Source organism: Akebia trifoliata, chromosome 14, assembly GCF_017979445.1.
Source record: "Akebia trifoliata isolate Shusen 1 chromosome 14, ASM1797944v1, whole genome shotgun sequence".
NCBI classification, from domain to species: domain Eukaryota; kingdom Viridiplantae; phylum Streptophyta; class Magnoliopsida; order Ranunculales; family Lardizabalaceae; genus Akebia; species Akebia trifoliata.
Genome location: NC_141388.1, coordinates 32,762,864 through 32,784,808, shown reverse-complemented (window position 1 = coordinate 32,784,808; position 21,945 = coordinate 32,762,864). Strand labels below are relative to the sequence as shown.

General features: G+C 35.2%; 3 protein-coding genes across 7 annotated transcripts; 1 reads left to right on the top strand and 2 right to left on the bottom strand.

Annotated features, from left to right (window-relative positions):
• Positions 1-5,264: 5,264 nt before the first annotated feature.
• LOC147386825 (uncharacterized) lies at positions 5,265-8,181 on the bottom strand. Its single transcript, XM_086424625.1, has 4 exons — positions 7,989-8,181; positions 7,356-7,386; positions 6,106-6,835; positions 5,265-5,495 (listed from the first exon to the last, which is right to left on the bottom strand). Exons 1-4 carry the CDS (start codon positions 8,179-8,181, stop codon positions 5,265-5,267), a joined length of 1,185 nt encoding a protein of 394 aa, XP_086280751.1.
• Positions 8,182-13,000: 4,819 nt separating this feature from the next.
• LOC147386824 (uncharacterized) lies at positions 13,001-18,893 on the bottom strand. Of its 5 annotated transcripts, none has more exons than XM_086423257.1 (7): positions 18,548-18,893; positions 18,093-18,213; positions 17,736-17,815; positions 15,142-15,383; positions 14,647-14,731; positions 13,542-13,669; positions 13,001-13,408 (listed from the first exon to the last, which is right to left on the bottom strand). In XM_086423257.1, the coding sequence occupies exons 2-4, from the start codon at positions 18,176-18,178 to the stop codon at positions 15,244-15,246; spliced, it is 306 nt and encodes a 101-aa protein (XP_086279383.1). In that variant the 5' UTR covers positions 18,179-18,213; positions 18,548-18,893; the 3' UTR covers positions 13,001-13,408; positions 13,542-13,669; positions 14,647-14,731; positions 15,142-15,243. The 5 variants fall into 5 exon arrangements, with proteins under 5 accessions (XP_086279383.1, XP_086279381.1, XP_086279382.1 ...); XM_086423255.1 differs by having other exon boundaries at positions 13,004-13,408; positions 13,538-13,669; positions 18,665-18,892; XM_086423256.1 differs by having other exon boundaries at positions 13,004-13,404; positions 18,665-18,892.
• A 2,482-nt stretch (positions 18,894-21,375) lies between these two features.
• LOC147386823 (uncharacterized) lies at positions 21,376-21,708 on the top strand. The gene has a single exon (XM_086424624.1). The coding sequence runs from the start codon at positions 21,376-21,378 to the stop codon at positions 21,706-21,708; it is 333 nt and encodes a 110-aa protein (XP_086280750.1).
• Positions 21,709-21,945: the final 237 nt, after the last annotated feature.

Genomic DNA, 21,945 nt, shown 5'->3' with positions numbered 1-21,945 from the left:
AGCCAAGTATCAGAATAAACTTCCAAGGCACATTCATAGGTCAAGCCCATGATAAAATGGAAAAGACAAATGTATCCTTACTATAATTGTGTTCTAATGTCTTCAAAACAAGGAATTGAGCATATTTGGCTATAATTATAAAGTAGTCTAAACATTTCCTTAAAAAAGAAAAATCAAAATATCTCAAATTGAAATACCATAAATTTAACTTTCATAAGCATTAATTAAGTGCTAAAAATTTACAAGAGAATGAGATTAAATTTTTCCTCGGCACACTAATAGGAAGAGATTATGTGGTCAAATAAATCTTGCAAAAACCCTTCAATACATACCCAGTACCCCTAAGTAAGAAAATCCTAGATTCAAAACCCAATGCAATAACAATCGGATCAAATCAAATTCAATTTCATATATATATAAAACAGCTGACCTTCAGTTTGCTAATAAGCAGGGATCGAACCATTGACCTCATGATTGCAGTGCATTTCATCCAATTAATCTATATCTCTTCAAAACTTTTCTCCCAAACATTTTGGAAGACCCTTCAATTGACTTACAAACACAAAATTTAATAAAGGTCGTACTTTCAACAATGAAAAAGTAAATAAGATAGCAAAAAAATTGAAACTGAGATTAAGGGGAAAGGAATTATCTAAATAAAAAGAGATGTTTTTTCCATAAAATAATAGAAAAGTCAGTGAAAGACGCATTGATAGTTAAAATATTTTGACACTTTGATAGGTTAAATCGGGTTAAAGATTCATGGGTATTGCAGGAATTAAATTAAATAACAGTGAACTGAAAGACATGTACTAATAAGCTTTCGATTACTCATAACAACAATCAACAACATTTCAATCACATTAAACGGAAAAATCACTTTATCATCGCCAGAGCCATGAATGGAGAAAACAAAAATTTCAGTATTTACTTAATAAACAAATCAATTAAGAGTGAAGACAGAAGAAGTGGGTTAGGATTTTGGGGTGAGATGTGTCTGAGTGGTAAGGTTGAGGTAGGGGGTTTGGTGAATCCCAAAATCTCCTTATATAAAAGAAACGGCAACTTATACTCCCATAAATGGGTGATTTTGGTGAGATTTTGTTTCCATTTCAGAACTTAAAAGGGTGTTTTGGTTATTAGTTTTTCAAAACTTTCACCAACTCATTTGGTGGGATTTTGTTTCCATTTCAGAACTTAAGGGTGTTTTGGGTATTCAGTTTTTCAAAACTTTCACCAACTCATTTGGTGGGATTTTGTTTCCATTTCAGAACTTAAGCGTGTAGTGTTAGGGGAAGTGATATTTGTTGCCTTGAAAGTTATGCGCTACGATGATGAACCAATGGCATGACGTCATGTCTATCAAATGAGCAAAAGTTATTTGAGAGAAAATTCCTGAGCAGTTTAAGTACTTTATTTTTAGTAAACTCTTTAGTACACATGGTGTTCTGCAATTGGTTCATCAACTTAACACATAACTTTCCAAACAAGAAATCTCTGTTCGGCTTAGTGTTGAATGGCAAATTACTATAAATGGGAGATTTTGGTGGGATTTTGTTTCCATTTTAGAAATAAAGGATACTGTGGGTATTCAGTTTTTTTTTCATGTCCTTTTCTAAATTTAGTTTTCGCCAGCACAACTCGTTTCCCAACATTAATTGAGTTGACTAATCCATGTCGTCATAGTTTTTACAGTGATTAAAATATGTTCACTAGAATATCATATTTCTCTTTAAAAAACATTTTTATATCATTAAAAAATAGTGTTTTTAACTATGATTTACAAAAACCAAATTGCCTCTGACATGTTTAATTTAATAACTCGATTAATTTAACTAATTTGCTCACGAATGATAAGGAGATGAATCGTCTCATACAATTTTTAAAATCATGTTTCAAACTCATTTCTTTTAAAATTAATAATATCATCTCATCTACTTCCTTTATGATATTCAGTTAAGTCGCACGAGTCATCTCATCTTGCACAAGCTGGCAAATGTTAACTTGATTTAAAATAATTTATTCAAAAGGAATTAGAAAAATAAATCCCCATTTTTGAATCCTATCTCAATCATGAACAAAGATTTGGTTTAACTAATTAATATTTATTAAAAAAAATTAAAAAATGTACTTACTTTTCTTTACTCAAATTAAGTGTTGGGAACTACCACTACCAGTGTTGTATGCTAGAGGAAACCATAGGAGGATAGGTTGTCGGAGTGCCAATGGGTTTGGTTCCAACTTGGTTCCTAAGTTATCTTGAACCGTAATCATCTTAACTTTGCAATTCCGAATGTAAAATAAGTAGAACTGAAATTGGAACCACCAAAATTTTGAATATTCATTTCTTATGAAATAAATAAGACTAAAATTATCTCAAGTGATGATGTCAATCTATTTTCCTTACATGCAAATTTCTTTTTCATCATAAAATATGCGGAAATATATTTTATGAATCATTGCAAAACATTTTTCTTTCAAGAACACAACTCTAGATATAAAAAAATCACCTACATAATTACATTTTGTTTAATAAGATACGAGTCGACTTTATTAGAAAAACTAAAATTAATCTTTTTCATGTAATAAACTACTAGATGGATATTTTTTACTAGAATACAAATATTAAATCAAAACTTCAAAATTTATGTATTATTTATTAACTATTAAAGTAAGGGAGCTTATCAATATATATTATGAAGTTAAGGAAGCCTTCAACCATTTATTACATAAAAATAAAAAATAATGGAAAAACTAATCGTTTAAAGGTATTTCGTGTATAATGTAACTGGTTTCAACATTATCGATTATGTTATGTTTTTATTTTTATCTTTTTTTGTTTTTTTTGTTTTTTTTGTTTTTTTTTTTTTGTTTTGAAAGATAACAAAATTTATTGAATAAGTGAGCGAGAAGACCAAAGCAACACAAAAAAATACCTTCTAGAAAATCAACCTGCTTCTTAAACTCATTCACAAATATCAAAAGATCATGTGCAAATTGTAAATGAGAACCAAACAAAATCACCTCTGACAATTTCCTAAATCCTAGCATCCTGTTTAAAGTCTCCACTACAATTAAAAATAGGAAAGACGAGAGGATCCCCTTGCCTAAGACCCCTCAAGCTCCTAAAGAAGCCTTCATGAATACCAATCACCAAAATAAAAAATAATGCCGAGGAAACACGCATCATTACCTGTCTTTAATCCAATATTAGAAAAAGCGATCCCCACTTGCCTGTAATTGAATGTTGTTATAAACTTCCAAACTGTTCTTTGGGAATACTACAATTAAGATGGAGTTCAAGTCTCTAATGGAAGGGATAAGAAAATAAGTTTTTCTTAACTTCCTAACCAACAATGCTGAATAAAGTGTGTTTGCATGAAAAAAACTTGGTTTGCGTCTGACCTGCAAGGGTGCAGAGGGGAGTTCTGAGAGAGATCAACATTTGGTTGCTTAAGTGCTTGTTGGGTAGCCGTATCATGTGTGCGGCTTAGCTGTTTGTATTTTTGCCTCACTTGTTTCTCTAGGGATGTTTGGTGGTAAATCCTTTGCTGAGGCTGTTGGGGGTAAAGCTCATACTCCTCAACAGATCAACCATAGACCCCTTCGTGGCATGGCAAACCAGTTATTGACTTCCACGAAGAAGACATTGAGATTGGCTCTAACAGATTCAAGTTCGCTTTAGTGGGGAAATTTTCAAAAACAGTCCGACCAAACTGTTTAGGCCCGATATTGAGATCATCAGCAAGGAAATTGCTAGATGGAATTTATCGGAAAGCTGTAAAGCCATCACCATTGATTTCTGCCATGTCCTTTTCAATTTTTCTTCCTATGCTGACATGAAAGATGATCTGGATTAAAGAGAGGCTGTTCTGTTTGAAGTATGTTTTCTAAGTTTTTAAATGGAGTCCTCTGTTTTGTCCCTCGGGTATTGATCCAACACTAATCCCTTGATGGATTTCCTTCCCCAATCTTCCTTTTTCTGTTATGAAGAAGTCAACCTGATTTCTTTCGCTTCAGTGGTGGGAGAAGTCCTAGCCATAGATCTAGCTACCAAGAAAGGTACTAAGCTGAAGGGGGCCCATTTTTGCATCCTATTAAATCTTCTTTCAGTCCCTCCCAATCGTGTTTGGATAGGAGTTGGTGAGTTTGGTTTTTGGTAGGATATAGATTTTGGCGCTTTGCCTCCTTATTGTTCTTCATGTTCCAAACAAGGTCACAATGCAACATAGCAAAACTAAAACAAAGTGGAGAGAAAACAGATATTGAAGATGAAATCTGAAATGAACTCTTATTATTTTCTCTTACTTTATAGTAGATTACAAAAGGTATATATAGAGAGAGGATCCAATCTTCTAGTATCTTCTATTTATAGGATCCAATCTTCTAGAATCTTATTTATGCAAAATAGCATAAAGAATATACAAGAATTAAGGCATTAAATCTGGGGATTATATTGACTTTCCTAATACTCCCCCTCAAGTTGGTGCGTGAACATTGTGAACACCCAACTTGCGTATGAGTTTAAGAAACTGAGAAGCACCAAGAGGCTTGGTAAGGGCATCAACTAGTTGTTGGTCACTAGGAATGTATGTGGTGTGAATCAAGCCTGACTGAATTTTCTCACGAATAATGTAGTAGTCGATTTCTATGTGTTTTGTCTGTTCGTGAAAAAAAGGATTGGCAGCAATGTGCATAGCTGCTTTATTGTCACAGAATAGGATAGTTGGCTAAGAATGAGGAACTTGAAGATCCCGTAAGAGATAAAATAGCCAAGTGACCTCGCAACATGTGGATGCCATGGCTCTATATTCTACTTCAGCTGAGGAACGAGAGACGGTTGATTGTTACTTGGTCCTCCATGAGATGGGAGAATCACCTAACATGATACAATAACCTGTAATAGAGCGTCGAGTCTCAGTGCAACTAGCCCAATCGAAGTCACAAAAAACACGTAGCTGAAGTGAACTAGAGGCTGGTAATAAGATGCCTTGTCCAGGTGTTGGCTTAATGTAGCGTAGGATGCGGTGAGCAGCATCAAGATGGGGTTGTCGTGGCTGATCCATAAATCGACTAAGGATGTGCACAAACAAGGTGATGTCGGGACGAGTAATAGTAAGGTAGATAAGACCTATGAGACGACGGTAACATGATGGATCAGTAAGGAGAGGACCATCATCTTTGGTGAGTTTCAAATTTTGCTCCATAGGAAATGTTGCTGGTCGGGATCCAATCAACCCAGTATCGTCAAGTATATCCAAAGCCTATTTGCGTTGTGATAAGTAGATGCCTTGACTAGATCGAGCAACCTCAATACCCAAAAAGAACTTCAATTGACCAAGATCCTTCAACTTGAATCTACTGTGGAGAGAAACTTTGAGAGCAGTAAGGGCATGTAAATCATTTCCAGCGAGTATAATGTCATCTACATAGACGAGGACAACAATGAACGAGGGTCCAACTAAGCGAGTAAATAATGAATAATCTGCTTTGGACTGAGTATAACCAACCTCCAAGAATGCACCAGAAAGTTTTGCAAACCATTGTCTTGATGCTTGCTTTAGTCTATAGAGAGATTTAATAAGACGACAAACTCTACTCTCCCCCCTTTCGTGCAAAACCAGGAAGGACGGTCGTGTACACTTCTTCATCAAGGTTACCATGTAAAAATGCATTGTTTACATCTAACTGATGGAGATGCCAATTATTGATGGATGCAATGGCAAGTAAACATCAAACTGTAACAAGTTTAGCAACAGGAGCAAAAGTCTCATTATAATCTAGGCCCTCCTTTTGGCTGTAACCATTTGCTACTAAGCGTGCCTTGTATCGCTCAATGGAACCATCTGAATTGTGTTTGATCTCATACACCCACTTACATCCAATAGGCTTCTTATGAGGTGGTAGTGATGTAAGTGTTCAAGTGTAATTTTCTTCTAAGGCTCGAATATCAGCAGCCATGGTTTCACACCATTTAGGGTCCTTAATTGCTTGGTGAAATGATTGAGGTTCTGTGATAGAAGAGATTGCCACAGAAAAAACTCGATGAGATGAAGAAATACTATCATATGAAAGAAAAGATGAAAAAGGATGAGAAGTGCTGACCTTGGAACATGTCAATGAGGTTGATGATGGATTGGGGGAAGAATGATGAATGGCAACCTGACAATGATAATTTTGTAGATAATTTGGTCGACATCGCTCACGTGTAGATCGTCTAAATACTGGAGCATTCATGGTATGAGTAAGCGGTGAAGACTCTCCAAAGGAAGGATTGGTAACATCAATATGATTTTTTGAAGGGTTGGTAACATCAACATGATTTTCTAATGGGGTTGGTGTGACCGTAAAACGTGCAGCATCTTGATCAGGTAAAGAAGGTGGTATGACATCTGATGAAGTTAATGGTGCTCTTATTGTTTCTGAGTGAAAGGAAAAAATATCTTCATAAAAGACAACATCTCTGGAAACAAAGAGAGTTTGGGATTCCAAATCAAAAAATTTGTAACCCTTTTGGCCATATGGAAATCCAAGGAATATACATTTTCTTGCCCGAGGTTTGGAGCAATTGAAGGCAAGTGTACTTGCATAACATAAACAACCGAATACGCGTAGATGAGAATATGAAGGTACTTGTTTGAAAAGAGATTCATAAGGTGTACGACCAGAGAGGAGTGGTGTGGGGGTGCGGTTAATGAGATATGCTGCACTTAGAACACATTCCCCCCAAAAACGAAGTGGCAAATAGGCTTGAAATCGTAAAGCACAAGCAACCTCTAAGAGATGTCGGTGTTTGCACTCAACAACAGCATTTTGTTGTGGAGTGGCAACACAACTGCGTTGATGAACAACTCCTTTATCTTGATAGAAGGTCTACATTTGGGATTCAAGCTCATTGTCGCTTCGGATTTGCTTAATTTTTCTATCAAATAGGGTTTCAACCAAAGCGAAAAATGATTGAAGGAGATGGTAGGTTTCAGATTTATGTTTCATGAGAAAGACCCAAGTGCATCTAGTGAAATCATTGACAATGGTCAAAAAATAATGTGCATCATTTAGAGAAGCATAGTTATAACGACCCCATATGTCACAATGAATTAATTGAAAAGGTTCAATGGTTGAAATAGTACTGAAAGGGAAAACCAATCTAGTTTGTTTAGCAAGATGACAAACTTCACAATGTTTGGGATCTAAAACAAATATTTCTGAATTATTTTTAACTAAGAGATCCAAACGTTTATTGGAGAGGTGTCCCATCCGCTTATGCCATAAGTCAAAAGAAGTACTAGCAGCTGCAAAGTGAGTTTATTCTTTATTCACCAAATGAAAATGGTATAGCCCATTCATCTCCTTACCTGCTCCAATCATCGTCCTCAAAGACCAGTCCTATATAACACAAATCAGAGGAAAAAATAATAGAGATGCTTGGGAAGCTTACTAACTGAAATGAGATTGAATTTGAATGATGGAATGTAAAGTTCATCATCTAAAATCAGGGAGGATGTCAATTTCACTGTTCCAACATGGGAAACGAGGGCAATAGTCCCATTTGGTAATTTAACTAAAGAAGTCCCAAGAGAGGTAATGGAAGAAAGAGAATAAACGGAGCTAACCATATGATCGATTGCTCCTGTATCAATTATCCAAGGTATATAATCTTTAGAGGAAGCCAAGCATAGAGTGGTACCTGACAAGGTGGTTTCTGGTTGTGATATACCTGCCTGGTGAGCCATGGGTTGCAAAGTGTTGAGTAAAGCTAGAAGCTGGCGGCATTACTCATCTGTAAAAGGTAGTGCAGATGAGGATCCATTATTATGTTTATCACTTGATACTGCTGCCACTTTCTTTGTAGAAGTTCAAAAGATGCCCCGGTGGATATCCATGTATTTTGTAGCATTTGTCAATGGTATGCCCAACCCAACCACAATGAGCACAGGTTGGTCGATCCTGTTTTGATCCTTGATTTTTCTTGATTGGAAAGTTGGTACCTTTGTTGTTTTTGTTGTTGTAGCCTCCCTTCGCCAATAAGGCAGCGGCCTCCATAAGTTGGGGAGTAGCAGCAGTAACTTCACGTTGTCGCTCCTTTTGGAGCACAAGAGAAAAAATGCGATTGATTGGAGGAAGGGGATCCATTAGAAGGATTTGTCCTTGAATGGCAGCATAAGAATCATTTAGCCCCATGAGGAACTACATTATCCTTTCTTCTTGTTGGTAATCCATCAACTTCTTCATTGTGCCACATGAGCAAATAGGCACCTACCTGTATGTGCCGAGTTCATCCCAATATGCCTTTAGTTTGCTGAAGTAATTAAGGACAGATTGTTGTTCTTGAGTATGGGATGAAATCTCTCGTTGGATTTGAAAAATCCTTGGGGCATTACCTTGTGAGAATCGTTGCTTGAGATCTTCCCATACTTCATATGCTGAATCAACATAAATAACGCTAGAGGCAAGCTCTTTTGATAGCGAGTTTAGTATCCATGACAAAGTCATATTATTGCATTGAACCCATTAATCATAATCTGGGTTATTGGTGTCAAAAGGTTTCTTAATCGATAAATCAATAAAGCCCGTCGTATTTTTCGTTGTTAGAGCCATAATCATGGCTCTACTCCAAGTATTGTAGTTCTCACCTATCAATGGCTGAGACACTAACATCGTTCCCGGATTCTCAGAGTGATGCAAATAGTAAGAATTGATGGAGTCTTGAGTCGAAGTCAAATTCTCCATGATGGAATGATTGCTGTTATAACAGAAGATAAACTTGAGCAGAACCTTGCTCTGGTACCATAACAAAACTAAAATAAAGTGGAGAGAAAACAGAGATTGAAGATGAAATCTGAAATGAACTCTTATTATTTTCTCTTACTTTACAGCAGATTACAAAAGGTATATATAGAGAGAAGATCCAATCTTCTAGTATCTTCTATTGATAGGATCCAATCTTCTAGTATCTTATTATGGAAAATAGCATAAAGAATATACAAGAATTAAGGCATTAGATCTGAGGATTATATTGACTTTCCTAATACAACAGACTGCAGATTGGGTGCTCCGAAACCAAAAAAATCTTTTGAAGTTAACCTCAAAAGAAAATCAAATTCTGAAAAAAAGTGTTAAAGATTGGCATCCAATTGGTCCCTTGGTGGTCAAAGATATTTCAGAAGCGTGTGATGTCCCTACTAGAGTTACTTTGATTTTAGGGAAGGGGAAGGAGACAACCATGGTGGAAGTTTCGGCCGACTCAGACTCGAATGTGGCCATCGCTCGTCATCAACTTACTATGGGAGGAACTTCAATGGTGATTGAGGATGCTCAAACTACTACTTCAAATGGCCTCGTAATTCAAGGGATTTCTTCATATGTGCTATCAAGGCCTACTAATGGGAAATCCTCAATGGATGAAGGTGCCAAGTTAAATGAATCAAATAAAGATAGTCTTACTGTTGCGGAATCTCTTGGTTGTAAGTCTGGAAACGCGGATCCAGATTTAGATGTTGCACTTCTCACGGAAGATCCTGGAGAGAATTTTTCTAACCCCGAGGAAACAGCTGATCCGGATAAGCAGAATTTGGTTAAGCCTAAGGATTCGGTCTCTGTATGAACATGGTGGATATCGAAGGGGACTTGTTTGCCTATCCTAGGCTTCCTCAAGATTTTCCCAAGAATTGCCCTTTTGCAGATTCAAATGCCACTTCATTTATTGTTGATCTTGCTGGTTCAAATGACAAGGTTTTCTCTTTGGTTTCTAGAAGGAAGAATCATAGGTATTTCTCCTCCTCGGAACCAAACTCTACCACGATTGATGGTATTTGAAGAATGGCACGATAGGGTTTCTCTCCTTCCCAATGACTCAAGCCATAATTTGGAATATTAGTGGTATCATGAATACCTCCTTTTTTGATAGATTAAGGAGAATGAAGTTTGAAGTTAACCCTCTTTTTGTTGCAATTCTGGAACCCATGTCTAGGAAGTTTAACAATTTCAACCATATCAAATCTTCTCTGAAAGCTACAAGTGCCTTTTGTAACTCCGAGGTGGGTTCCATTTGGTTTTTTTGATTTGGTAATCTAGCCCTTATCAAGCTGTCTCTTCTTTGAAGCATCCAGTAATGACTCCCCTGTTAAAATCTGTATCATTAGAGGGAGTTGTTCAGTTATGGAAAGAAGAGTTCTGTGGAATAATCTGGAAAATTTCTTAGCTCTTTTAGATATTGCTGTTGTTGCTGGAGATTTCAATTCAATAACTAGTGTTGAAGAGAAAAAAGGTGGCCGTCATCCTATTTAGACTTCCATGGAGGATTTTCGGGATTGTATTTTGAACACAGGTCTAGTTGACGTAGGTTACTCTGGTAATCGTTTCACTTGGTGCAACAATACACATCACAAGAAGCGAATATGGGCTCGTCTTGATCGAAGTCTATTCTCACCAACTTGGATCTCTTCTTTCAGGAAGCCTTTGGTCTCCCATTTCCCTAGGCTTTTTTCGAATCACTGCCCGATTATCCTCTCTGTTGATTCGCACTTTTCTGGGTCTCGCATTTTTTAAGTTTCTTGATTTTAGGACTAAAAGGGATGATTTCTTAGACTTGGTGAAAAATAGCTGGGATCCGAGGGCAAAGGGATCTCTTTTGTACAGATTCTTCGTTAAGTTTAAATGCTTCAAGAGTGATTTAAAGGCTTGGAATGCAAACTTCATTGGTAATTTAAACGAAATTCTAAAAGACATGGCAGAAAAAGTTGCCTTTCTGGAAGGTAATTTAGAAGAAGGTGAATGGAACCAAGATACATACATTGCCTATCAAAAAGTGAAATCTGAATATTCTTCTATCAGCAAAGATTTGGAATCTCTTTGGCTGCAAGAATCCAGAGTCACTTGGCTCAAGGAAGGGGACTAGAACACTCATTTTTTCACATGTTTGCGAAGGTCAGGAGCTTAAAAAAAAATCGGAGTATTAAAACTATTTCTGGTGTTCTTTTCGAGGAGCAAAAAGCAATTGCTAAATGTGCGGTTGAAGAGTTTGAATCATTATTATCTTCATCTAATCCAGATATTGATAGCCCTTTTTGGGAGGTTATTCAGCCTTCTGTCTCACCTAAGATGAACTCGCGTCTTGTCAAATTTCCAGATGGGGAAGTGGTTTGGGAGGTGATAAAGAATATGACAAACACGGGAGCTCCTGGTCCGGATGGGTTTTTCTGCTCTTTTCTATCAAAAGGCTTGGACAATCATTAAATCTGATCTGATGACTGCGGTTATTAACTTTTTCCAAGGAGGCATGATTCCCAAAGCCATTAATTCAACTTCCATTACTCTCATCCCTAAAGTTGAAACTCCGAATTCCTTTGCCCAATTTTGGACTATTAGACTTTCTAATATTTTCTATAAAATTCTGTCAAAGATTGTGGCTACTAAGATTGGGTTATGCCTTCCTGATCTAATCTCAAAGGAGCAAAGTGCGCTTGTAAAAGGTCGTAACATTTATGATAACGTCATTTTAGCTCATGAGATTATGAGAGACTTGAACAAAAATCTCGAGGGGGTAATATGCTTTTAAAATAGATATGTCCAAGGCTTATGGTCGAATGGAATGGGTGTTCATTTTTGAGGTTCTTAAAAGATTCGGGTTCTGTGAGGGATTTGTAAAGCTTGTTAAAGGGTGTGTTTCAAATCCTCATTTTCTGATGTTAGTTAATGAAATCTCCTTTGGCTACTTCAGTGCTTCTAAAGGTCTCAAGCAAGGTGACCCTTTGTCCCTAGCTCTCTTCATTTTAGTCGAGGAGGTATTGAGTAGGGGTATTAACAAGATTATGGACATGGGTCTAGTGGAGAGATTTGCTGGATCAAGTAGAATGGCTATTCCCTCTAATCTTTTATTCCGAATGACAAATTCATCTTCTCCGAAGCCTCAAAGAGATCTCTTAATCTGCATTTATTCTTAGTTGAATATCAAAGGATATCTCGGCAAGCCATTAATGTTGATAAAGTAAATTCTACTTAGCCCATGATTCCTTGACTTCTAGAAGACGTTCTTTTTAGGCTATCCTCGGCTTTGGAGAAGGTTCTCTTCCATCTTCATATCTGGGTGTCCCCTTGATCTCTTCATGATTGACTAGAGAAAGTTGTAATGAGCTCGTTGAGAAAATTATCGAAGTCAGCGGGTTGTAAGTCGAAACTTCTCTCGGATGGAGGTAGGCTCACCCTCCTAAAGCATGTTTTCGGTTCAATGCCAATCTATCTTTTATCCATCCTCCCGATCCCAAAACATGTCACTGAATTGATTGAAAAATATTTTGCCCATTTCCTGTGGGGTAGCATTGGAGAAAACAAATAATTGCATCTTCTTAATTGGGAAAAGGTGGCAAAGGCAAAAGAAAAAGGGGGTTTAGGTATTCGACACCCAGCAGATATCCACAAAGTAGGTATGCAGAAATTATGCTGGAAGATGTTAACAAAAAGGCATTATGGTCTGAGTTCTTGCGTGGTAGGTATCTAAATAATAAAAGCTTATATCAAACTGCTTCTAATCACAAATCATCCATGATTTGGAATTCTATCGTGCATCAAATGCCCTCTCTTCTTAGAAACTAAAAATTCCTAATGGGTGATGGTGCGAAGATCTCCTTCATGTTTCACAACTGGCGAGGATCAGGAGCTTTAGTAGAACTTTTCCCATGTTACTCGGATAAAGCTTCGCTTAAGGATATTTGGTCTGCTCATGGTGGTTTTGATTTGGAAAAAAATTCCTTTACTGGTAAGGCGGCTTTTATTGGAACCATTTGAGTCTTTCAAATACCCGAGTTTTGTAATGCCCTTTTTAATATTATTGCTTGTTTATCAAAAAAAAAAAAAAAAAACCGTCTCTAATGGAATACGGTCTTAGAGTTGTGCTGCAAAAACACATGAACACAAGTACTAAAACAGAAACCAAGATCTCATATTTGGCTCCAGCAAATTCAAGGAAGCTTCTTGAGGAGTCATCAAAAGAGAAAGTGATGCACTGGTGTTTTTGCTCTTAAAAAAACATAACATTCATTTAAATCAAAATGTCAATTCCCACAAGCAGTGACACTCAATAGAAGAATTTTCTATTTTAAACCTGTACTTGGCAAAAATAGTAAAAATTACATATAGTGGGTATGTCCCAACAAGCAATGTACAATATTTTTCTACTTATTACACCATTTGCTTACTTAACATAAAAAAAATTAAAATACATATCAGTGTCCTTAGTTCGTAAATTGCTTAGATTTTAGATGGAAATTGGGATCCTTGTACTACAAACTCAATGGGTATTTAAGCTCATAAATGTTTCATAGACTCTTGACTTCCAAGCATGATGGCTAGCCACACTTTCTCTAGTTAATCCCTGGAAGTACATCTGCTCAATAATTTCCATTGGAACTGCCTATGATGCAAAATATATATAATTATTATTATAAGGATTTGTCAGCTAGAACAATAATAGAAAAACAAAATAAAGAATGAATCTTAGAAAAATAGATGAGTTACAGGAAGAAAGGAGGCAACAACTGACTTACAACAAGAAATTTCAAGAAGTTGAAATCGTTCAGTTTAAGTGGGTGGACATCTGTTATGACCAGAGAAAATCCAGCTAGCTTATCCTCTTGAAATTTTCAAGCATTTGTTGTTGTTCCAGTTGACACAACTGAAACAAGAAACAACGTAGACCATATATTAAGAAAGAAAAAAGTCGTGACTGAATCAAAACAAAATACAATGAACATTGGAGTATACTCAAAGGGCCATAGAGGGATTAAGTGACTAATGATTAATATACAATAGAATAAAATTTTTCCACCAAAGATTTCATAGATGGACTAACAACGACAGGGGTAACTCAGTATAATTTTGTGCCAATGTCTTCAAAACAAGGTTAAATTTTTAAGAATAAAAATATCTCAAATTGTAATACTAATTAATAGCATTCGTAAATAACGAACTATAAGTGGAGAAAGAATGAGGTTAAATTTTTCCTTACCACACAAGTCAAAAGAGATTATGTAGTTAAAGAAATCCAACAAAATCCTTTCTATGCACACCCGATGCCCCCCAAGATAAATAAATCCTAGGCTCCAATCAAATCAAATTTCATAGTAAAAATAAAACCCTATCCCAGCAAGAGCAAAAAAAAATTTAGCGAAATCCCTTTTTAACACCAAACAAGACCCAAGCTGTTTGGATGTCATGCACATGGACAATTTAGTTAGCAATCAAGACTATTCGGATGTCGAACAAAACAACGATTCAATTCGAGTGATGATTAATATTAAGATTAAGAAAACAACATGTATTACATTCATGTCAGGTTAAATGATTTTATTAATGGATCCATTAATCTTAACTGCCAAAAGAAGAGATCGGTCAATTGGAATCTAATTTTGAAAAAGTATCTGGCCAACCATATTTTCTAAAATTCAAAAACTAGAAACTTTAATAATAAGGAAGATATGATTCTCGATTTATACTTCACTTATTTGCATTTTCCTTACCTACCTTCAAAATAATAAATAAATTATTATTATTATTGATAGAAAAATGAGTTTTGTCTGCAAGAGATAACATTAGGTAATAAAATGTCCGACAAATATGAGAAATTGATTGAAAGGAATAGTTACTACAAACCTTCGGGATTGGACCATTGACCTCGCATTACAGATTATCCAATTAAGCACTTCTCCCAAAGAATTTGGGACATCCTTCACTTGAGCTACACACACAAATTTAGTAAAGATCATACTTTCAACAGTGAATATAAGACTTTTTTTTCAAAAACCAAGCTCAAAAGTAAAGTCTATAATTGATTTTTTTTTTAATTTTTTCCTTTTTATGACCTGATCATTGTTAATCAGTTAACATTTATTAGGTAGGTCAAATATAATTAGATAAATGTAGAATATTAGTGCCCAATTACATATCATAATAAACTCATTCCTAACTACATCATGAGCAACTAGACAAAGTTTATAATTGAGCACAACCTCTAATATATTTTGTGTCTAATCTTTTTCATTAAAATTTTAAAAGACAAAATAAGTTGGGACTTTGAGAAAGAAAATACAGATGTACAAACCTTAGAGAAAATTTTCATTAAAAAAAAAAAAAATTTAAGATATTAACTTGAAAAAAGGGTAGCACATTCACATCTATATTCTCCTGTTCTTGAATGAGCCTTGCAGTCTTATTGAACTGCATATCTCTTGGAGCACTTGTCACACTGCTTCAGCTTCCATGGAAGGATAGGGCCTCTCCTGGCAAGCTGTAAGTTCTGATCCCGTTGGAAGCCCTTGTGGCGTATCTCACAAACAGATCTACTTGTGGCAAGTAATCCTTTGGTGATAAAGCCACTTCAGCATCTGGATCTAAAGCAATCAAAATAAAGAAAGATAAAGAACAAGACATTTAACAAAAAAAATTTAGGAAAATTGAAGAGATGAAAGAAGAATATTACCAAAGTACATCATAAACAACCAAACGAAGCTTATAACTGAGCAGAATCTCTAACATACAGTTTCACTAGAATAAAAAAAGACAACCAGATTGAACTTAAAGGACATCAAATTCCTGGCTTTGAAGAATAATTGGGAGATGTGTTCACTGAAGTTTTTGGTTGTAGTTGTTTTCGTGAGTTTCTTTCCAAGCTATAGACAAAGGAAACATAGCTGCTCCAGTTTGCGGGGAAGTGTTGACATATTTGTATATCCACAGGGCATTATAGTCATTTTGATCACTTACAAACATATCCTAGGGGAGTTCAACCATTCTATTTAGTTATTGTCTTTTCTCCATTTTCTAATTTCCCGCTATTCTTTGCTCGTTTTTTCTTTTTTTCTTTTATCTTTTGTGGGGCTGCTCGTAACATTAATAATGATCATAAAAAATGAACCCATTGATAAAAAATTTCATACGAGCGATAATGCTCTGAGATTCATCAAGAATGGAACTTTTAAATTAATTGTAAAGAAGCATAACAATTTTTTGTAAATAATATGAAAATTCCAGCCCATTCTGTGTATTAGTAGTAGAAAATATAGTTTATGGAAAGAATTGAATGCATTCAAGATTCCATCGATGTGTGGAAAGTGTGTCAAACCTTACATAAATATCATTTAATCTTCCAAATGAATTGACTTTTATTTTTTAACAATTAACTAAGACATTAGAACACTAAATAATTTAAATTTCATTCCAAACTTCAAAAACTGAACAGATAATTAAATAAAAAATTGTCAAATTGGCCTAACTATGGTTCAATTTGGTTCGACTGATTTATATTTTTTTTAAATATACATACTTTCTTGGAAAATGCTAGCCTCAACACATGTCAACATCATTGTTGGGATGTTAGGGATTAAAAGAAAAATGCATCCACTGGAAAAAGTGTGTTAATCTCCAAAAGATCGAAAACACTCTCTAAGAAATAAGTATTTTCCTTTCAAAGCCTAACAGTCATGTTAATTGAGAGCAAGTCTTACTTTCTTTAATAAAATTAAGTGGTGAGAGATGACACGATGAACATTGTGTGCTGGAGGAAATTCTTGAATGATAAGTTGTATGAGTGCCAATGGCTCATTTCCAGATTGGTTCCTAAGATATCTAAAATAGGAATCATCGTAACTTTTTAGTATTGGTTCCAACATAAATGAAATTGAAACCAGAGCCACCAAAAGCTTTGGATATCCATCAGTTCAAGTTCTTATGACAGATAAGACGAAAAAAATCTGTGGTGATAAAGCACTCCGTCTTTACTATAAAATTTCCTTTTCGTTGTACAACATGAGAAAACATGCTTTTTTAGTGAATCATTGCGAAGTTTTTTCCTTTCAAGAACACAACACGTTTTTTATAAAAGCATTAGCATCATAATTACAATTTATTCTCATAAGATATGGGACAATATTACACCAAGTTTTCAAACAACAAAAATTAATCTTCTTTACGCATAACATAATCTTCTAGATGAATGTTTTAAACGAGAATACATAGATTAAATGGAAACTTGATAATTTTATAGAATATTTATTAATTTTAAAAATTTGGAAGCCTTCAACTATTTATAATATAAAAATGGAAAAGCTAATCAGTTTTGAGTACCTTGAGTATAACCTACTCAGTTTCGCTTTCTATCGGTTATGTTACTTTAAGGCCCAGCTTTAATCAGATATTAGAGAAAGAGATGTCAAACCGAAGTTTCTAGTCCTGGTTATGGTTAAATGGGTACCCAATTGACCCCCCTAGTTTGCTGTTATTGAATGGTGATGGCTTATGTAAAAGCTCCTGGATGAGGTGGCTAAATTATGAGTTTCAATGGGTCTATTGATTGCCTTCAAACATGTTCTTCGGGATTACAACAAATAATTAGTGATGTACATGCAGGTCTACCCAACCCAAATATTCAGGTTTGGTTCAGATTTTGAAAAACTGAAACCAAACCAAATAATTCGGGTGCGGCTTTTTCAGAAAACATCAAAACCAAAGTCGAAAATTTTCAGGTTTTGATTGGGTGCAATTCTTTTTTTTTTTTAAAGATTAAAAACCTTTTAAAAACAAAACTTTTAAATGAAATATTACAAACCCATAGTTTATAGTTTAAAAATTAGTTTCAAAAAATCCTTTTAAACTCCAATTTAAAAAAAAAATGATAGAAAATAACAAGAAACAAGGAAATGAATGAAGCACTCATAAAGCAAATAAGACATAAGGTCATAACTCACTTGTAAGACTTTGGGCTTCAAAACCAGGCAAGACCAGCATCTGTGACGCCTGGACAAGATTGCTTATGCGTGACATAATGCTGTCAACAAGAGCAACTTCTTCCTTGTTAAGATAGAACGAATTGAAGCAAAAGCTAAAAAGTACAAGGCAAAACATAGTTTCTAAAACTAATCCTGAGCGCCAATAGAAGAAAGCGCTCATTGGAATCTATTATTGAAAAGTACTAGACGAAACATATTTTCTAAAATTCAAAAACAAGAAAGCATAATTCTTTGAAAATTTTCATTCCTGTTATCAACTTGAGATAATAAAATCGTCCAACCAAAATAAAGAGAAATTGAACATAGGAATAATACCTATTGTCCATGCATTCCATAATAAATTGGGATCGGACCTGTGACCTCATGGTTGTGGTGCATATCATACAATTAATCTCTATCATCTTAAAGGCTTTTATGAAGATATCCTTCAATTGGCCTACAAACACAAAATTTAATACAGCTCAAACTTTCCACAATGAAAAAGCAAATAAGAAGGGAAAGAAATTTAAAACTGGTGTCTAAGGGCATGATCCAAAAAACTAGAGAGCCTAAGCAATATTAAAATGATCTAAAGGCCATATCTCCACATATCCATTTTTTTTCTTTAAAAGAAAATAAAATTAACAGCATTGTACACCATCTAAAGGCCATTTAACAGTATTTGTTTCCAATCAATCAGAATATTATTTATTTTTGGATAAAGCTAACAGAAAAAAATGATTAAAAACCAAATCGACAGAAAAATCATATTCTAACTATCAAAGTTGTACTTTTTCAACCTTAACTTTAACACTTGATCTGCTGAATGGGGTTCGGGATTCATTGGTAAAACAAAAATTAAGAAATGGTTCAATAACACTACAGATCAGGGCCAAAAACCGACTTACCACGTAAAAATAACTTGATCTTCACCCGAGCCATTAATGGCGACTGAAAATTTTGATTTTTCTTGGTAACGTGATAAACATAAGCGATCTACACAGAACAGGCGATGGTTTCAAAGAAGATATTGTGTTGTGGGTGAAAAGCGAACCTTCAAGAAGCGATGGTTTCGAAGAAGAGAAGTTAGGGTAGAATCTGAGGTGTTAGACGTAGCCGAGGGTTTCGATAGATACCACAAGTTTCGCCCCTTATATATAGTTGTATCTAGTGCAACTTGGTCCGGTTCAAACCGAGAACCGAACCAAAGAGAGAGCTTTGGATTGCTTTGCTTCGGTTTATAATGAACTTCTGTTCAGTTCCGGGTTAACTAAGTAGAGAACCGACCAACTTGTTTCAGCTCTTGGTTGATACCTTGTATAGAACCCAACCGAACCGAGAATCGAATCCTTATCCAATAAAATTATAAATAAATATTATTAATCTATTTAATAAATTGTAGGCTTTTCTTATGTATAAATTGAATTTATTTTTTATGGATAGATAAATGGATTTTTTTGAATGGACGGATTAATGACTTTCTTTAATCAATGGAAAAATTATTGAATTTTTTTTTTAATGAATACATTAAACCACTATTTTTCCATATTGTAACAGGTGAACATGTCTTGGTCCATATTTTCTGTAAGGATTGAGAATTGAATTAAGCTGTGCATGGAATTATATTTGCATTATTCAGTAGAGGTGAGTTGGATGGCATGATAGGCATTGTATTAGAAATGCCTAAACCAACATCAATGTGCCTCGGGTAGATGTTTTGGCATTCAAATTTGAGTACAATTGGTAGTGCACGCTTATGTAACACGGAAAAAAGACAGGCTACAACAACAAATGTGTAGGTGGTCGATACTAATATGAAGTGTCTGACACGTTGATAAACCCAATGTGTTGACACATTCATACAATGTATATACTATATGTTCAGAAATTCTAGTTAGATTTCAGCAAATGTTTTGGGTTATAGAAGGAAGAGACTTGTAGTAGCGAAGATTGAATTAATTCTTGTACATATGATTATAATTGAAGTGTACCATATCAATCTAATTTCATTGTACTAATTGTAAATTTTTTTTGCAAAATGATTTCTTCATGGATGCCCAACACAAGTACATGTGTTGGTCATGGCAACAAGTAGATGACCAACACATGTCCTTTGGGGAACAACTAAGTGGTCGTATCATTCATTCTTAAAAGGATACACTTGCAATAAAGGTCATCTGCACAATCTAATGAGTTTTCAATGTTAATTTGTAATTGGGAATGGTGAATCACCATTGAAATTCCAAGTCATTTTTAATAGCATTTTCTAATGTCCGTCAATAAATGAAGACTAAGTGGCATTTATATTAAAACTGCAAGAAGCAAACTGATTAAATTATAGCAACGTCGTCACCTATAGCAACTCCAATCCAAAACAAAGTGTACAATACCTTCACAGAAAGATGTGGTATTTATCAGTAAAATTATCAGTAAAATTTTAATTTTATTTTAATTTCCTTCACAGAATTCTTACTCTTATTTATCTTGTAACGAGCTCTTATATGCCTAGGTTTTGGGTTTTTGTTGATAAAGCTCATAGCCCAATAAGTCTAAGTGAGCCACATTAAATATTGTGCCTTACACCCAAATAAATGAGTTTGAACAAAAAGTTTGATGTTTTCAATATCAAAACCAACTTCCAAGAGGTCATCCCAATTTTGCAAGTCGCAACGGAGACATCTTCATCATATTTGCTCTGTGAAAGTTCCAATCATTCTATTGAGAATTGTCCTAGCTTGCCGGTAGTAAAAGTCGAATAAGCCAATGCTATCGAAACTTACGGCACGTATAGGAAACCCATTCCTAATTTGTACAGTCAAACATATCATCCTGACAGTAGGTACTGTCCTAATTTTTCTTATCGACAAAATGAACCTATTCAACTGGGAGGTACCCCAAGGTTCCAGAAAAGTTATAACCGACAATCTAATTCCAATGCGAACCTATCTTTGGTTCGCAACCATCTTACTTTTCACCTAAGAATTCTGATCAAAGGACAATCGTCGTCTACCATATGACCAACTACTCTCCCCCTATTTCTCAAACAAACTCTTTATTAAAATCAATGATGGCAGAGTTGTTAAAGCAACAACAACAAATCCAAACCAACCAAAACCATTCATAGACTAATCAAGTTAATGCGCAAGCAATCAACAAACTTGAGGTTAAATTAGGTCAACTAGTTTCATCTCTCAAAAAAAGAAACAAAGGACAATTTCCAAGCCAAATAATACCCAACCTAGGAGGAACTGTCCCAAGGGGGTAGTATAATAAGTCAACCACGTCGCTCTAATGACTCTGATCAAGCCATCCATACCTTACGATCGGGTAAGTTACTACACAATAAGGTTCACATGCCTAAGGAGGTCCTGACACAAGGAAAAACCTCAAGTGCATCTCCTACAAACGAAGAAGACTAATCAAAAGATACATCTCCGCCACTCAAAACTCAAATAACCATTCTCAAAGCCCAATTTTTGCAAAGACTCATAGACAATAAAAACAAAACAATTGGAAGGCATTTAAGAAGTCTTTAAAAATGTTTAGATCAATCCATCAGATTCCCTCTTAAATTAAGGACCCTAGCTATCCCATAATTTTTGTGCACATAGGAAAGGCGATGATACAGAAATGTCTATTAGATCTAGGGGCTAGTCTCAATCTTCTTCCTTTTTCTGTTTATCAACAACTAGGTTTAGGGGAACTCAAACCTATTGATATTACTTTGAGTCTAGCAGATAAATCAGTGAAGATTCTCATGGGAATAGTAGAAGATATGATCATCAAAGTGAAAGATTTCTACTTCCCTGTGAACTTTGTGGTTCTTGACACCGAACCTGTTTTCGATCCAAACCATCACATTCCAGTTATCCCGAGAAGATCAATTTTAGCCACATCTGATGCGGTCATCAGATGTCGAAATGGGATCATTACCCTGGCTTTTGGGACATAAAGGTAAAAATGAATATCTTCCACAATAAATTCCAATCCACCGACATGGATGATCTGAAAGAAATTAACATGATCGACACATTGATCAATAATACTTATGAAGAAGTAAAAAACATGGATCCACTTGAAGAGTATTTCGACCAATTCGACCTTGCGTTTGATAACGAGAAAACTATCCATGAGGTGAACTCCCTTCTTGAATCCATCCCTTTGATGGATTGGCAACCAAAAAGTAAAA

Excerpts from the sequence above, each read along its gene's own strand:
- LOC147386825 (XM_086424625.1), bottom strand. The coding sequence starts at position 8,181 with ATGGGGCTAAATGATTCTTATGCTGCCATTCAAGGACAAATCCTTCTA. Across the intron at positions 7,387-7,988 it reads CAACAACAAAAACAACAAAG|GACTGGTCTTTGAGGACGAT; the intron begins GTACCAACTTTC and ends TGTGTTATATAG. Across the intron at positions 6,836-7,355 it reads GAGGACGATGATTGGAGCAG|TTGTGTTGCCACTCCACAAC; the intron begins GTAAGGAGATGA and ends TCATCAACGCAG.
- LOC147386823 (XM_086424624.1), top strand. The coding sequence starts at position 21,376 with ATGATACAGAAATGTCTATTAGATCTAGGGGCTAGTCTCAATCTTCTT.
- LOC147386824 (XM_086423254.1), bottom strand. The coding sequence starts at position 18,698 with ATGGCTCGGGTGAAGATCAAGTTATTTTTACGTG. Across the intron at positions 18,214-18,664 it reads GATCAAGTTATTTTTACGTG|GCCAATTGAAGGATATCTTC; the intron begins GTAAGTCGGTTT and ends TTGTGTTTGTAG. Across the intron at positions 15,384-17,735 it reads TGAAGCCCAAAGTCTTACAA|ATCCAGATGCTGAAGTGGCT; the intron begins GTGAGTTATGAC and ends TGATTGCTTTAG.